This window comes from Xiphophorus hellerii, chromosome 17, assembly GCF_003331165.1.
Source record: "Xiphophorus hellerii strain 12219 chromosome 17, Xiphophorus_hellerii-4.1, whole genome shotgun sequence".
NCBI lineage: Eukaryota > Metazoa > Chordata > Actinopteri > Cyprinodontiformes > Poeciliidae > Xiphophorus > Xiphophorus hellerii.
The window spans coordinates 5698275-5715438 of record NC_045688.1 but is presented as its reverse complement, the minus strand read 5'-3'; the positions used below and the strand labels follow the sequence as shown (position 1 = coordinate 5715438).

The 17164-nt window shown below is 40.1% G+C and overlaps 1 protein-coding gene and 1 long non-coding RNA gene across 2 annotated transcripts in view; one reads left to right on the top strand and one right to left on the bottom strand.

Annotated features, from left to right (window-relative positions):
* Positions 1–17164, top strand: part of LOC116736700 (protein O-mannosyl-transferase TMTC2-like) — a 52689-nt gene that overhangs the window by 13693 nt on the left and 21832 nt on the right. Inside the window, exon 2 of the mRNA XM_032589359.1 lies at positions 10299–10914. Coding sequence (XP_032445250.1) covers positions 10299–10914 — 616 coding nt within the window. The remainder of the gene's footprint in view (positions 1–10298; positions 10915–17164) is intronic.
* On the bottom strand, positions 5075–10189 carry LOC116736701 (uncharacterized). Its single transcript, XR_004342657.1, has 2 exons — positions 7222–10189; positions 5075–5815 (listed from the first exon to the last, which is right to left on the bottom strand). It is a non-coding gene; the product is annotated as an uncharacterized LOC116736701 (long non-coding RNA).

Below are 17164 nucleotides of genomic sequence, written 5' to 3'. Positions count from 1 at the left end.
GTGAGCTGGAAATGTGTCTGCAGCGTTTAGGGCTCCTACTTTGATTCTCGCGTGTGAGGACGGAGGGTAGTGGTGGGTTCACCGTGATGAGTTTGGGGACCTGGGGGAGCCCGTCTTTATAGGTCACTGTGCCAGCACCCACAGCTTTTTGGAAGTAGGCCAGTGGAAGCAGAAGGTGGAATTAATTAAAGGAGGGAAGAGGGGCGGGATTGTACCTGGAGCTTGAGGACGTGACAGGTTGGATTGTGGTGAAATAGCAATGCCACTGAGAAATGCAATGCTTCTCATTGCTACTAAATGAATATTCAAATTATCCAAGCTTAATTTCTGTGTGTTACGTGATATATTTAGGCATTTTTAAATATATACCAACATCCTCAAATCTGTATGTATAACTTTTACATCTACTTTCTTTTTTTTCTTCTTTTTTTTAGAAATACCTTTGGTTAAATAGCATCAAAGTTTGACATTTAAAAAAATGGTCACAATGTAGATTATTTTTGCGTATTACGGTGAAAACAAGCCATAAATTCAATGATGCAACACTGAATGAATTCCATCAGAAGCAACACGTTTTTATCGGAACCTGGCTGCCATTTTAAATATATTCTCTATACACAGCCACAATTCATTAATTTTGTCCCTGTCAATTTTTAATCATGCGTCCCATTTATCACTGTGTCTGCAGGCGACTCGGGGAGGCCACCATAATTACACATCTACAGTCAGACACCGTAATTAACTGTCAAGCCCGCGCTGGATGGAAAATTGAGAACTGATTGGTCTCTCATTTGTCTTTGGCTCAACATGCTGAAGGAGTGGGTGGATGGAGGGTGTAGAAGTCTGTCTCAGTTCACTGATAAAGCTGGGAAAGACAAAAATTGTGTAAGAAAAAACAAAAGAAACTGCTTCTTGTCGAATTGTTAACATGAATTTTTAATTTAACCGTAAAATGTATCGATTCTCAACTTTTAAATGTGACTGTGCTTACTTACTTTACCTTTGTTATATTCAACTTCTTTATAGAAGGTGAGCAATATTCTCAGCTCGCCTTAAGTGATTGTATAAACAATAAATTATCAGGACATTTCATTCTCTTAAAATGCACGCCAAGTCCTTTTAGTCCACCGCCTGAGGTTCAGCAGCCATTTGCTTTATTAGTAATTGATTTATAAGGCTGGAGATTCATCAACGCCTTTTATTGACAACATCACTCAGGAAATGCTGTGGTGGGTCAAGCTTCCTGTTTTAACTTGGATGGCATTGTTGTCAGAATGCCTTAAAATTTGTGTGCTCAATTAAGTGGACGCAATCAATCAGTTGCACAAATGGCAATTATTCCGCTGATAAGTAGAAGTGACGGTCGGATTCTCGTTAATTTAGTATGCACTCCCACTGCCACTAAAATGCAGCGTCTTCAAAGGAAATGATCAAGATATTGAGTTGAGTTGACAAAGGGTAACAGGAAATATAAATCCTTCCTGATATATATATGGTTGCTTGGTAGAAAGCATGTATCAAGAGGCACTTAACCTGAAAGCCTTTTAATAAAACCCCATAGTAACCCGTCTGTTGCCATGGTACCAGAATCTGCTCTCACACAAATTAATTAATGGAGTTAGGATATTTTATTTAACCATCACTAAATGTAAAAATTACCATCACAAACAGAGCTTGTTGCAGAATTCTGCCATTTCTAAATTATTAATAAAGTCACATTTATGTTGTTTGGACTGGAAACCTATTCAGGCTTTACTCAGAGTGACTCAATATGCATAGTAAAATTCTAACTGATTCATCCTTTTCTCCTGTGTGATTATTGGTAATAAATAGAATATTGTTTACTATTTTGCACATTCATACTTCTAGCTCTTCTGGGTGACAGCAGTGGTTCGATACCCTTTGATGCTGTGGTGAATGATATGAGACTATGAAATCCACTATATCCACTATGAAAGCTTATTTTTCAGTACTGAAGCAGGAGACTTTATTCAGGGTGATAATACAAGAGTATTACTCTGATTAGTTGACTGGGACTACAAAGTCAGAGTGAAGGTTATTTATTTCCCTTATTCGCATTATTAATTTTTAGATTCTGATCCAATTATTGTTTTTTTTTTATCCCGTGCTCTTTTATGGGCCACATATCATTGCTTTCTCCTCTGTGTAAGTCTCGGTACCTGTTTGTTTGAACGCCAGGTTCTGGTCTAGTAATTTTGTTAATCAAATTCGCTCTGCTGCTCTTTTATGATCCGTCGTTTTGTATGGCTGTACTACTGAGGGCTTTTTCTTCATTCTAGTGTAAAATAGCTGCTCCCATGATTGCTCCATGTTTGATATTCACCAGATCAACACAGAGAAATGTGCCAGAGGTCAGGAATGTTGTATTCATACGTCTCAAACCATGCTGGAGGACTCGCACTCTTAGCTGTTAGCTGTTTACTTCTTTTGTCAATCAGGAAATGGCTTCATGAAAAAGCAGGTCTGCCACCTAACAAAAGAGACGCACAGGACTTCCTGACATTTAGCTCAGACTGTTTCTCCTTTGAAGGCGAGAGCCCCTGGAATGAAATGAGCGCGCCCAAAGACGCCGACTCAGACAAATCAGGGACGTGGAGGAGGCTTTATCTCCATCAGCTGTGAGCTGACCTGATGGGCCTGATGGTGATGAAGCTGGAGCAGCTGGTCTTCAGTGATGAGGAGTAACTATTACAAAGTCTGTTAGTTTGATTGCAGCAATTATATACTGGAGTGAAGAGGATAATGTCTGTAATTATTCTAAATTGTTGATTAGAATTACAATTGTAAGCTACTTTGTGATTATTTACCATTAAAAACTAATAATTTTTTTTTTTTTTGGCTTGATCAAAATGTGAAAAGGTGGGAACATTTTAGCAAGGCATTTGTAAGTGTCATTTAAAAGAAACATACAACTTACATTGTTAAAATCTAGAAATACAAAAAAGATCCCCATATTTCTAGTTTAAGATTCCAGACGCTTAAAAGTCTGGAAAATTTGGGAATTTTCAGACAGCCTGAAACTATGCAAGAGTTCTGTATTAGCTGCATCTGTTTTAAGTTTTAGAAAACATGTCCTTCAGCCTTTCATTCCATCTTCGCCTCTTTTGTTTTTGTTCAACGAGTGGAACCTACTGAAGCTGCACAATGAGCCACTTTTAATCAAGAATCTTTGAAAATCATAAATCTTTGAAATTTTGCAAAAGAAAACTATAAAAGGGTAACCATGGTTTACAGCAGTAAATATGAAATCATTTTTGCGCCATGTCTCATTCAGATGCTACAATACTAGATAATATATAAAAGCATAAAAAAATATTTCCAGCTTTTTCCCCATCTTATCATATCATAAGTCCCCAGCAATGTAGAAAATCTGTCCAACAGCAGTTTATCCTCATGCACACATTTCATACGATGGAAAGAGTTATTGTATCAGAGCAAGGCATAAAATCTGCCAAGCTAATGCTCAACTTCATCCTACACACCACAAGAAAGGAGAGGGTAGACAAAGCTCTGTGTAAATCTTTCACAAGCAGGCAGCTGGCAGCGAGACAGTTTTGTGAATGCGTTCGAGACATTTAAGCATTTTCCTTCTCCCTTCACATCCCGCGCCGCCTTTGCGTGGGACCAAGTGTGGGAAAGTAGCGGTGCCACTTCTGGTTGGGGTATTGTTTCTGTCAGGGGTGTGTGTTGGTAACGTGTGACGTTTGAACACGCCCTTAATGATCACTTCCTGCTGCCAATATACAAACCAAACAGATAAAAAAGAGCTGATTCGAAAGAAAATATGTTTTGTTTTTTTTCCTGACAGTTTATTGTGCCTGGGTTACAATTGCTTCACGGGGCAAAGAAACAGGCTTTGAGTGGGCAAGAAAGCTTCGCTGTGAACGAGAGAATGGTGAGAACTAGAAATCATAACACTTCTGGTTCTGGTGTCATCCGCTGAACATCTCACATCTCTATGTTGGCTGTCATTGCGCCGCGGCTGCACTCTGGCAGGAACATAACCGCTGATAATCAGCCAGGGAATGAATCAGTTTGACCCAGCTGGGTAATGGCTTCATGCATAATTGTTCACCACTAAACTGTGATGGATGGAAGATACTCTTGGGTGAGAGTTGGTACCTCAGCAGGAGCAGGAGTGATCACTGAGCTGAAATTCATAGGCTTTTTTTTTTCCATCATCCCTATGTGTGGTTTTATTAGAGAATGACATCCACCTTGGTGGGGTTTTTTTTACCCCTACATCCCTTCATGTTTGAAAAATTAGGAACAGTGTGATCGCTCTCTCATCCATTCGGCTCCCCATCCCCCGTTACGCTGATCTTGTCTGTCAGATCTGGAAGCTGTATCCAGATAATCATGAAATCATTAATCCATATTCACCCAATGAAAAGGAAGTTAGGAATCTACAAAGAACTTGATTTCGAAAGCAACTTGTTGTGCTTTAAATGAACAAAATGGTTTCCAGGGAAACCAATCGCAAGAAATCCAGTGGTACTGAAAAATATCCTCAGAGACTTATATACTGTACACTATATTCCTACTCTTTTTTTGTCTCTTTGCACAGTATTCTTTGCACTTCACTGTTGTGGCTTTTAATCACTCATAGGTAATCAGGAGCCAACATGAGATTGCCACAGCATAATAACTTGAAGTAAAAATATTAGCGTTTCATAAGTGTAAGAAAAGATTTGTTGTCCTGTGTGTCTCCTGTGGGTGGATGTATGGATGGATGATGATGGATGGATGGGATTCTAAAGACGTGGCGCACCGACATAGACAATGGATTACAATTTTAACAAAGCTGAATCTCACTCTTCTGACAAAACAGGTCTCATCCGTATAAAATGTTCCATAAACCTATAATAAGTGCAAAAGAATTGCCAACAATACTTATTTATTTTGATGGAACCCGAGCTTCTGACTGTAATATGTTGTAAATATTCTGAAAACCATTTCACAGTTTAAAATTCAGGCCTTCATTAATTCTTCCCTCCACCCATCTGGATATAGGTTTTGTGTAGTTGCATACAGTTGCATATGTTTCTGCAAAAAGCATCAGTAGTGAGTCTTTCCAATGGTGCACCAGTATAATACCGACACTGTCTGAACTGAGCCGCCTGCTGCTGCGTTATGGCCATGCCTTTAATTGGAGCTCAGTTTGCTCATTAAGGAAATTGAAGTTAAATAGAGCTTGGCCAAATGGGGCCTGGTGCAAAAGGCTTTGGAGCGAGGCAGTTCTGATTTGGATCGCGACAATGAAAGACAAAAGAGAGAAATGAACATTAAGGCACGATTTAGGTAAATAAATGACATTTTTAAATAAGGCAGACATGTCAGACTTAAAAGAAAAAATATGAGGAAGAGGGTGAATGTGGGACGTTATAGAGGATAATGGGTGAGAAGTGAAAAGGAAGAGAGCTGATGATTGTCCAGGAGACAATGTTCTGGCCGGTGTCCGTTAACAGTTTTAGGATGATGAACTAATCCATCTAATTGTTGCCTTCAAGGAGCAGGAGGAGGCACTCAGCTACAAAACACCGTCATGCAGTCCGTCCTGATTATGTGAAGTGATGGAGGTCTATTACAGGACCAGAGATTATGTTTATATTTTCCCTTCAAAGAAGTTCATGAAGTTTATGACAACGGGGACGAGATAGGTTGCTGTTGGGTTTTGTAAAGTGTGTTTTAGCGCTGACCTCTGAAGTCTTTAAATTCTGTGGGACCTTTTATGTGAAAATGCCGCTTGGGATGTTGAAATCCGGAAGAGTGAGGAGTAGAAGATGGAGCAGGACTATGAAGAAAAAAAACAGCTCTGTGTTAATATACAGAATTATACAGAAGGTAAAGGACAACAGAGGCAAAGTTCTAAAAAGCAATGAACTGGTTCTTTTACTCTATAAAAAGAGATTCAGTTAATAAAATAAAGATGTTTTCATATCAGAAAAAATAAAACAGATTATCACTCTTTGGATCTGCTGATGTTGAGATTATTTTATTAAACTATTATTGTTCCTTTAAATGCAGTTTTTGCTTGGAAATACAACATGATTTGCGTGTAAGAAGTTCCAATTTAAGCAAAGCTATTGTAGAAACTGTCTTCAGGTTTAAACATGTCCTTTTAAACTGGCTCTACTTTCGTAAATTTTAGGGATTAAAAAAAGAACTGCATGAAAAGTAAATTTTTTTTTTCGCATTCAGTTTAAAAAGCCATCTTACACTGAAATCCATTAAAAAAAAAAAAAGCCAGCTATGTGGAGGCAGCCCTTGGCACATGAACACGTAAATCACTGGTTGTGAGATCACTGCCTGGGAGCCAGTGGAGTGCCTCATTTGCATTCTGAAAAGACAAATACCCAAACACTTTAGACAGATTGGTTATTTTCCTGCTTGCAGCAGAGGACTGGTGAATAGCAACTGTATCAGAAACGGACCTAGAAAAATCTGCAAATATCCCCTGTCTGTCTTTTTAAATCTAAAGAAAAAAAGGTGGAGAATTTTACCTCCCCTACCTAAAAGAAGAAAAGAAAGAGGGCTGAAAAGACCAAACACGTCCTGTACTTTAGGGATTGTGAATGGACTCCCCTTCAGCCCGCCTGCCCCACATACGGCGGCTGAATACAAAAGACCCCCTTCTGTAAGAGCAATCACTACAGGAGGCCTCTTTATCTGCCCCGCTGCAGCGACGTGCCACAATGAAGCCATCAGTGGACGCTGTGTCGTCGCACACTCACGCATGCGCGCACGCCAGTGCGTACAAAGGACGAATGCGTTGCATGTAACCATTTATTGCTTTAGTCTTTACAGGCACATGCACGAACCCGTTCCAAAAGCCTCTCAGCTAATGAGTTCTTTTCATCCTCCAGTGCCGGGCAGGAGCAGGGAGGGAGACGAGAGCTCGGTGCCGATTTGAATATTTAAATTATTTACTGGCACCCAACAGAAGGGAAAGCAGCGTGACGGGTGAATCCCGGGTGTGTTTTGGTTCCAAAGTGCGCGACGTTATTGCCTGAAAGGTCCAGGGCGGGCTGGATGTTTTGGTTTTATTAGGAGACGCCAAAAACGTCAAAGTGTCGTCCAAAAAAAAGAAAAAAAACTAATAAAACTTTCACTGTCCTCGTATGGCTTGTCCTTCCACTCTCACAGCATTTTTTGTAAAATATTTGTAAAATATTTTTTAATATATAAATAATAGCTCACCGAGGGAAAGGAAGAGACTTTGTAAACTGTATGATGTAATGCTGTCAGTTCCCTGGAATATCAGCAGCAGAACAGTTCCTCAGCAACAATCCTGGGAAGTAGGGCTCACGTGATTCCTGAGCTGTAGGCCAGCAGAGAAAAAAAGAAAGAAAAAAAAAAAAACACTCCAAGAATTAATTAAGCAATTATTTCTTTGGCACAGACTCTTCTCTAGCTGGTGTGGATCTTTATGTTATTTTTATTTTTTTTCTCACTTTCACATTAGTGTTCCATTTGTCTGCCTTTACTGGCTGTGAGAGCTCAGTGTTGCCCTGTCCGATTTCTTTTCAGCACTCGACTCTTATTTACAGTCTCCAGACAAAGGAAGTTTCTGACTGGCCTTGTTTTCTGGGCTGCTTTTCCATCTAGGGTGTGACAGGCACAGACAAAGAAACCATCCTAAATGATAATCAAACCCTGGGGGCAGTTTGATTGGTCAGTAAAACAAAATGTGTTGCCTGGTTAAAAAAAAAAAGAAGACGACAAAAGAAAATCGACAATCGGGTTGCATTGTGTTGTTGCAAACCTTATCTCCTCTTCCTGCTGCTTCTAATTGGCTTATCGGCAATCACACTAAGAGCTCTGGTGCTCCTTTCACTGTTGTCTTACAATTTAGTGTATTTTATCCCTCTAATGGTGTCTTGTATTAAACTCCTAGAATTTGAAAACTGCTTTATTGCTCTGCAAAACCATTCCTGCTCCCTGAAATTCTTTTTTAAATAGTTTGTCGTATTATGTTTAAATAGATTATCTGACACCAAAAAAAACCAAAAACAAAACTTAACCTCATTGTGAAGCAGAGTGGTGGCAGCATTATTCCTCTGGGTGGAAAGGAAAGCTTATTAATGTTGATGGATGGAAGTAAATACTGATAAAAGCAAGACAACAACATGTAACCTCTAAGTCCAGGCCTAAATCAGGTTGAAAATCGATTTGACTACTTTAAATTTGCTGTTCACAGATGTCATTCATCCAATCTGATTGGGTTTAAGGTTATAGCAAAGAGGATCGGGCACCAATTTTAGTTGCTAGATGCGCAAAGTGACATGTAGCTTTGCATACCTAGCAAAGACGAGGGGATGAATATAAATACAACTGCTTTCAGATATCTCTGTATACGCATTGTGTTGCTTGCATTGTAGAGTGATGAATTACTTCATTCATCTGTAAACCCCAATAAAATACACAGAGTTTCGTGGTTGTAATTTGAGCCAAGGACTGTGGGCACTTTTGCAAGGCTCCGTGCCGTATACATCCCCAGGGCAGCAGGGATTGATCGGTTCACAAAGTTTAAACAGAAAAGCTGGTTTGTACTACAAACCCGACCCCGTTGACTTCAGCCCGAAAAGAATGAATCGCCATTTTTAGGCTGGAAACGAGCCTCGGACTGAGGTGGAGGACTTTGACAGGCGGTTAGGTCTGGCAGCAGTGAGAAGTTCCTCCAGTCCCGAGGTGCTCAGAGTACAGTCATTGGTCCCCCACATCAAAAATGAGACAGCTGGGGAAGTTTGAGCTTTTGGTAATGGTGCATTCCAAAGGCTCTAAAACAGGAGGTGTCTGGCAAGTCCCAATGGGAGGAGGCATTGTGGCACACCCATGACTCCAGGGAAAGATAAAGAGCCAGAAGCTTGGGAATGTTTTTGGAGTCTCACAGAAAGAGCCTGAGTGCATGAACGGACAAAATTACCAAAAAAAAAATCACATCTTAAATGTTGAGACTCAATTATTGTTAAGTTATAAAAACCTCAATTTGGGTTCATTTAATTTTACGAGTCACTCTGCATTTTGTTCTCAGTTTTCAGGAAGCATTAGCCACTTCTTAAACAGTCTGAAATAAACTTTATTTGAATAGATTATTTTACTTTCAGTTACCTTAGCCAGCTCAATCAAGTGCAGTACGCAACTATAAACTGACTGTCCAAGACAAACAAACGTAGTTCTGCACAGGATTCACTAAAACAGCTCAGAGCCTTCCCATTCATCACTGTTCACCCCCTCCAACCCCCTGGTGAGCCTCATTTGTCGTACGCTGCGAGTGTACACAAATGTTCGGTAATGATCCGTTAATTATGAGGATCCCCCAAAGCCTGTGGGTGTGAAACCACCTGTCCGTGTTCATGCTGGAACCAGTGACATGTGGACACGCTGTGGGAGCGCATTCTTTGACTAATTGCTAAATTTTGCAGCTGGTTTAAGACATGTAGCTTCCTAATTTCTCTTAGCCGCTATGATGATCAGAAAGATGAAGCAAAAAAATGATGAACAAAAACTTACAAAAAGAAAACCCCCACAGGGAACACAGAGCAGAGCAAAACCTCAGGAACCAGGAAGGAGAGAACCAGCAGGAGGAAGAGCAAGGAGTGAGAGCAGGAGGTGTGTTTAAATACCACAAGGCTGATTAGATAACGGGCTGCAGGTGTGAGGAGAGAGAGAGAGAAAAAAAATACACAGAAAGCACACAAACAGGGGAACTAGGAAAATGAATATAACATTAACAAATAATAACTAGACACGAGGAACACAGTTAAACTAGAGTAACTAAGAAAGGACTGTACTAAAGTAAAACAGAAACAAGGCTGATCTAATCCAACAATGAAACTACGGCAATCAAAGAACAGTAATCAAAACTAGAATCAAACCCAAAACAATCCATGACCTGACATATTCTACATTAAACCTACTGATTGCTATTTTGATTACTCAAGAAAACATAATTCAGCACAAATGTTGAACAAACAGAGATTTTAGTATCGGTTTTAGGGTTTCGACTGCACAGAATGTTATACCTTTGTCCATATTTGTTGCAACTGCAAATATTTCTAATTAATCACATTTGTCTTTCCTCCAAGAGAAGGAAAACTGAAGGAACCAATATTTTTAGCCACCTGACCAGTGGTGCTGGCATCTCATGATGTAAACTTTACGCAGATTGGAGTGGGTTATATATATATATATATATATATATATATATATATATATATATATATATATAAAATATTTCAGACTCGTTTAATGTTCTTTTTCTTTTGCTTCCTCAGTCGAGCCATCAAGACGAACCAGGATCTTCTGCCAGAGACGCCGTGGACCAACATCCTGTATGATGATTTCTGGGGGACGCTGCTCACCCACAGCGGCAGCCACAAGTCATTCCGCCCTCTCTGCACCCTCTCATTCCGCCTCAACTACACCCTCCACGGCCTGCGACCTTGGGGTTACCACTTGCTGAACATCGTGCTGCATGGCCTGGTCACGGCCATGGTCACGGCCCTCAGTCACTCGCTGCTCGGCAGGGGCTTGTGGAGCCTCCTCGCCGGCCTCCTTTTTGCCTCTCACCCGGCGCACACCGAAGCGGTCGCCGGCGTGGTCGGCAGGGCGGACGTCGGTGCCGCTTTGTTTTTCCTGCTGTCTCTCCTCTGCTATGTGAGACACTGCGGATTACGGGGTGACAAATGGAGGGCTTTTCAGAGGAGGACATGTGGCGGCAGCTCTGCTACCAGATGCTGGGGCTGGATGCTGGGCAGCCTGTGGTGTGCAGCTGCCAGCATGTTGTGGAAGGAGCAGGGTGTGACTGTGCTGGCTGTGTCGGCCGTGTACGACCTCTTTGTGTTTCAGAAGCTGCGCGTTCGCCAGGCACTGCTGCTTCTGTTAGGGAAGGTAAATGAACTCTGGCTGCTTTTGTTTGTGCGGTAATTGAATTGTGTGTTTGTGAAATTGAGAAGGGGTAATTAGGAAAGCCATTAACTGGTGCTGACCCACAGCTGGTGCTTAAACATCAAGCTTTGCCTTAACGACTAGAAGTTCATAAACCCTTCTGGGTTCTTCTTATGGTTTTTTTGATGTTTCAGTTATCCTGGCTTCTCTAGGTCATACATGAGGCTTCTGCTTTCAGTAAAAACAAAAAAAAAGCAAGTTGCCATCAAAATTTTAATGCAAACTATGGATTTGGCTCTATTTCACATGGTGATTGCATTAAAATCAGTACTTACCAATGCATTGCAACCAAACTTGGTCCTTATCACGGTAACCCCTCACGTATAAACTCTTTTTCTACGTTACCAAAAGACAAATCAAACAAACCATCTTTCACCAATTTGCTAAACCCACTAGCCTCTAAAAATTTACTTTCACATCTTCTTTTTTCCTGAAACCCCATTCATTTTCCTCACTTAATTAATGAAAGCAAAGCTTTCTATGTTCTCAGGGTGCTGCCACCAACCTCATTTTGCTGCTTGAAAACAAACATTTAGGCTCAGAAACATAAATTTGTATCTAAACCTTAGACTGTATACGCTTTTATGGAAAGAGGAAGAGGAAGACGTCTTCTTGGATTGAGACGTTTTCTCATATTAAGGTGACAAAAGAATTACAGAGACAAACAACACCACATGCCTCTCAGGTGCTTTATTTGGCTCATTTGTCGGATAAAGCCTTCCAAAAATACACAGTCGCTGCCCACGTGCTTCTGCTGCAGGAGCACCCTGCAGAGATTAATTCCCCTCCCTTCAAAACTCAAGGAATTTGAGGAGGACATCCTTGACACAGTGACTCATCTGATAAGAGAAATGTGTGATTGAGTATAAAACCTTCACATGCAGCCACTCCTCATTTGATTAGGGAAAAAGTCTATGTTGCCAACGGGTATGGCCCTCGTAAAACGAATACAAAGCATGATAAAAAGTCCCCATGGGTTTACAGCGCAAGGGCAGTCTGGCTATGGGAAAGCAAGACAATCCTGTTTTAGTGTTTTCCTCTTTTGGATAAATCTTTAACTAACCTCTATTTTCCAGGGATCATTTCGCCTCAATGAGACTCCACTGTACCTGGCAGTACTGATAACTCAGGGCCAAACTACGCACATTCATTCTCCTATAGAGATCCAAAAGATCAAAATGTTGTTTCAGTGTATTTTCATTTTCAAATGACTCAACTACCCACCCCCCCCCCCCCCCCCCCGTACTCACACACACACACCCACACACGCACATGCTGCACCATCGCTACTCAAACCTAGCAAACACACCTGTCTTTTGAATCGTACTGAGTCACAGTGCTGCAAAACTACTTATGAGTAATGATGCATCCAAAGGAAAATGTAAAATAAAAATATCACAAATTGGATCATAAAGTATGACGGGGGCTCAGAAGTCCATCTTTTGTAATACATTTTCCTTTTAGGGTCCAGTAAGGAGGATGCTCTGACACTTTGTGACTGGTTAAACACCAACTGGGTAAGGTTGCAGGAAAAAAAAAATACTAGAGAAGTGAGGAAAACAGTTGAAGACATGTGGGTAGCTTCACTACATGTACTACAAGATACAGTTCTGACAAGGAAAATGTATCATCTTTAGATGCACGTTTTTCAGTTTCCGTCCAAGTTATGGACTTTGTGTAAAAGTTCTGCCAATCGGTTGCGTTAAAACTTAAAACAGGTTTGAACATTTTTTGATGCAACACCTGTCCTTCAAATCATTCTGAGCCACAGCTGTGGTGGAACGCATGACCAGCAGAGGAAAATTTAAAACATTAAAACATAGCAAATTCAAGATGGAGAATATAGCGCCATTGTCTGGCCTGATTTGCAGATTTCAACAGACTAACTGCCATCTACATAACCTTATAGAAAAAAATGACATAAAGTGAAAGCTGGTATAAAAAAATAAAGAGGAAATCTTGTTTCCATATTTCTTGAAGAAATTTCATAAACCACCTACCACTGATAGTTTATATGTAAATCTGTTTAATCAGGTTTGTGGTTTTTAAATGTGCTACTGTATATGGAAAAAATCCGACAGTTGCATTTGTACTACTACCAAGGAAGGTTTTATAATATTTCCATTCTATGTGGACATATTAGACATCTAAAAATAGATGTATATTTCACAATTGCCAACTTAAGTTGTATAAACAACTTAAGAACACGGAGCAACAAAGGCTCAATCCAACAAAGCATGTAGGCTTAACAAAAGGGCAAAACTGGTCTGGATGAATCCATTTGGAGAAATCTGGTTTACTCTCAAGTTGAAAAACCTGTTTAAAGGAACCTGGTTTTATGTCCCTGATATAAAACGAAGCAAATTAAACAAAGTCAAGGCAACTAAAAAAAACACACCCAGAGCAATCAGGTAGGTCATGATGTGATAGATCTTAACTTTAGAGCTCAGTCTTTGTTCCCTGCTTGAACTGCATCCTGTGTGAGCTCCTCCCTGTTCAGATCTTCCTCATTTGAAAGATAGATCTACATTTAACCAATATTCAACTAGAGAGTTTGAAATAGAGATGTTTGAATGCAGGATAGATTCTTTAAACACAGCAGGTTTCCCACTTCCTATCGAATAAGATAATTAACTTGTTTGGTTGCAATGTAGTTAAACCTTATTTTTTTATTTTTGTCAAACATGCATACCACCTATACAGCTGTGCCACCCTGGGTGGTGAGCCACATCACCCATATCAAAAACCATCACTGATGGCTCTTTTTAGAAAATTTTATCTATTCTTGTATATTTTAAGAACCAGTACAACTGGAAATAACCTCATCACTTGGCCAGACATGCTTCTGTAGCTGTGAGCTGCATCCTTGTGCCAACCCCCTGGTGTATCCGACACCACTGTGGGCACATCTGGCTCATTTATCACTCTGGCGGTGCCCTCCTCAACTGCCCGAGTCCCAGTTATCTTGGCAGGGAGCTCATTTCGTGCTGAGGCCAGCCATGGAGCAATGGTTTCCTTGATTATGAGCCAGATGTCTGGGAAAGCATGGGAAAACAAAAGGAAGAGGGGTATGGAGAGACAGACTTAGCAGAAGAGAAGGAAACTATGGACTCATTTCCTTTTTCCTTATCTTTTCTTTGTCTCACAGTCGGTGCCCCTTATAGCGCTTTGGGAATAGGTTGTTTGCTTTCACCTGTTTCCTATCCTGCCAGCCGAATGCAAGTCAAGAGAAACAGCAAACGTGCATGAAAACTTCCAGCATTTGATCATTTTTAATGCAATCAGGAGAATAAACAACCCAAGACATGACATCCTGATTCTGCTCCGGTGGAGAAACACAAAAAGAAGCGCAAATCATCTGCAGTGCAGGGAGAACAGATGTGCTACCTACGAAAACGTCGGTTCTCGCTCTGTTTACTCTCTAAACAGACAGATTAGATTTCAAATAAGACAAGATCAAACGGGAAGAGAAAGTTAGAAAGTGACGGATGGCGACGAATAAAGGTGAGATGTTATCACCGCGGTCTGTTGAGAAAACAAAACGTGCCCTGTTTGCGGGCGTAATGAGAACATAACGTCTGGGTTTTTCTTTCTTTCTTTTTTTTTTGGCAGCTTTGGTTTCTCAGTATAGCACAAAAACAGACTGATGAATGATGCTCCAGACATTAAACAGGGCTTTTGGTTCATTGGTGTTAAGAAAAACCATGACGTCTCTGCCAAGTCTGGAGTGTTAAACTTTGGCACGTGTGACATGTATTTCATTTTTAAATCTGTGTCTAAATGCTGAGCTTGAATTTGAATGAATCCCTATTCTAAAAAAAGCAACAAAAAAAAAAACACGTGTGTGATTATAGCTTCATAAATGAAGTAATGTGTTTAACACTCATAATCCACCCTTTTTCAGACTTTCGCTGCAGCAATCTTCCCAACAAAGTTGGACGTCTTGATGTTTTAGAAGGCAATGGAGGAATTTGACATTGTCTTTGCCAGCTTAATTTAAGCATCAGAGACTCCTCCTTTCTCATTTGTCTCAATGAGTGTTGCAGACACACAGATTAAGTTCAGCGTAACCAGCTGAAGGCTTGATGGATGTCGGGCCAATTATCCTGCAGCAGAAGCATTCAGCTGTGAAATGATGTTCTCAGCTGCAAGTTCTGCTGCATAGTCCTTATTTAGCGAGCGTTTGTGAAGGCAAGGAAAACACGGTATGTGTTCTCTATGGAGCAGGGAGTGTTTCAAGTCTGAATCAATTAATGCTTGCACTGTGCAATGTTGTCACATAATTCTTGGTGCAGTTGGAACTCTACCTTGTTGGGGCCACAACAGAGTAAAGTTAACTTTTTTCCATGTTAGAACTTAAGCTTTAAATGGGTGTTATTGGAATGGTTTGCGATTAAAACCAAGACAAAGTAGTGCCTGATTGTGAGGTGGAACACAAAATGAAATCTTTTTGATTATTTTGACAAATAAAAATTCCAAACAGTGTGGTGTGCATTTATCCTCAGCTCCACATGCTCTAATAGTCCTCAGTAAAAACCTGTGAGAATTGATCTGCTGCTTTGAAAAGTCGCCAAACCAGTTCTTTTACAGAACCAATTAAAAACTGGATGGAGCACCAGCACTGTTTTGGTGGAAAATCCTTTAAGAGGTCCCACTAACTAAACTAAAATCAGTTCTATTACTAGAGTTTTAGTAAACTACAATAGACCCAAATCCTTTGAGTTTACATAAAAAAGACAATCACCACAAATCAAAATCATTAACATTTTTGCTAAATTAAACCCAACAGTTCCAAAGAAGCACATTTTGAAGTCTTACACAATCCTATCAACATCTGGTCTGAGACCACATTCATGCTAACCCCGCATGATGTTCGAAATATAACTCCCAGAAATCAACTTCTTTACAAAACCAAGACAGAAAAAAGGTTATTTTATGTTTTCATTTGTAATGTCTTTAATGTATCTATCTACATTTTTGTCCTGGGTTGCAACCAACATGCACAACTCTGCTCAATGCACAAACGCATTTTTCTGCATGTGGCACCATAAAATAAAAATCAGCAAGCACAAATTTCTTTACTTTTATAGTCATGTTTGCTTCACTGCACCTCTATGACTATGCTCCACAATTATGTTGAGCATCAGTTAAAACTGTGACCCAATCCCTGCCATCAGCAACACATCTTTCATTAGGATAACTACAATATACCCTGTACACTTCTTTCCATTTCAGCAGCAACCGCACCGTTGTTTGATGACTTGGAAGACTCCTGCCAAGTCAGCACAATCCAGGAAACATCAGACTGGTGCAACCCTCATGGTGTCTTTCATCATAACTAAACGTATCACTGGCAAGGCCCCAAATGTCTGTGTATGCAGGAACTATCTTGGAAGCACCGAAAACATTTTTCACGTCCAAGTCACTTGCTCTCTGCTTTAAGGTTTCTTATTAAACAAAGAAACAAGTTCCTCATTTTAAACTTTATGAATAAGGAGTTTGAAAGAGCACTCTGTGATTTTTACTTCAAGGAGTTATGAGCGGTTTATATTGGACGTGCCTCGAACAAGAAAACAGAAAGATTGCCTCCCCGCTGCATTGCGTCAGTCTGCAGCCATTTCAGATGGTGTTTGTATGAAGTCAGACGTGGCGTGCTGTTTCCTCTGACAAGTTTTAAACCTTCCCCAGAGTACGGTGTCAACAGGCAGACCACACACTTCTGGGATCAATAAAGTGAGAGAGAATAATGACTAGCAGAGTTCGGAGATAAAAGTGGAGCCCCACGCTGTTGGTTTCTAAAAACTGAGAGCAAAATGGATCAGGCAAAGAAAAGAAAGATTGTTGAGAGGATAATAATTTTTATGGGAAATACAGCAAAATGAATTAAATAAATTGTGAGATGCGAAGCAGTTTTATGGGCTTGAACATGTTAATTGATCCAATATGGAGCCTGGAAAGTAAATCCCTAGTCAAACCTAAAAATAAAAACATTTTCCAAACATAATTGCTCCTCATTTTAACCGTTCTTTCTGTACTTTCTGACATAAACCAGGAAAACAAAAACTATTGGAAAGCTAAACAACTTCAAAACAAGAGGATAAAACTAAAAGACTGCTCTGTGTATTATAAATAAAAAAAGAATAAAAAAACAAAACCTAATTCAAAAGACAATATTGGTTTAGGTACGATTAAA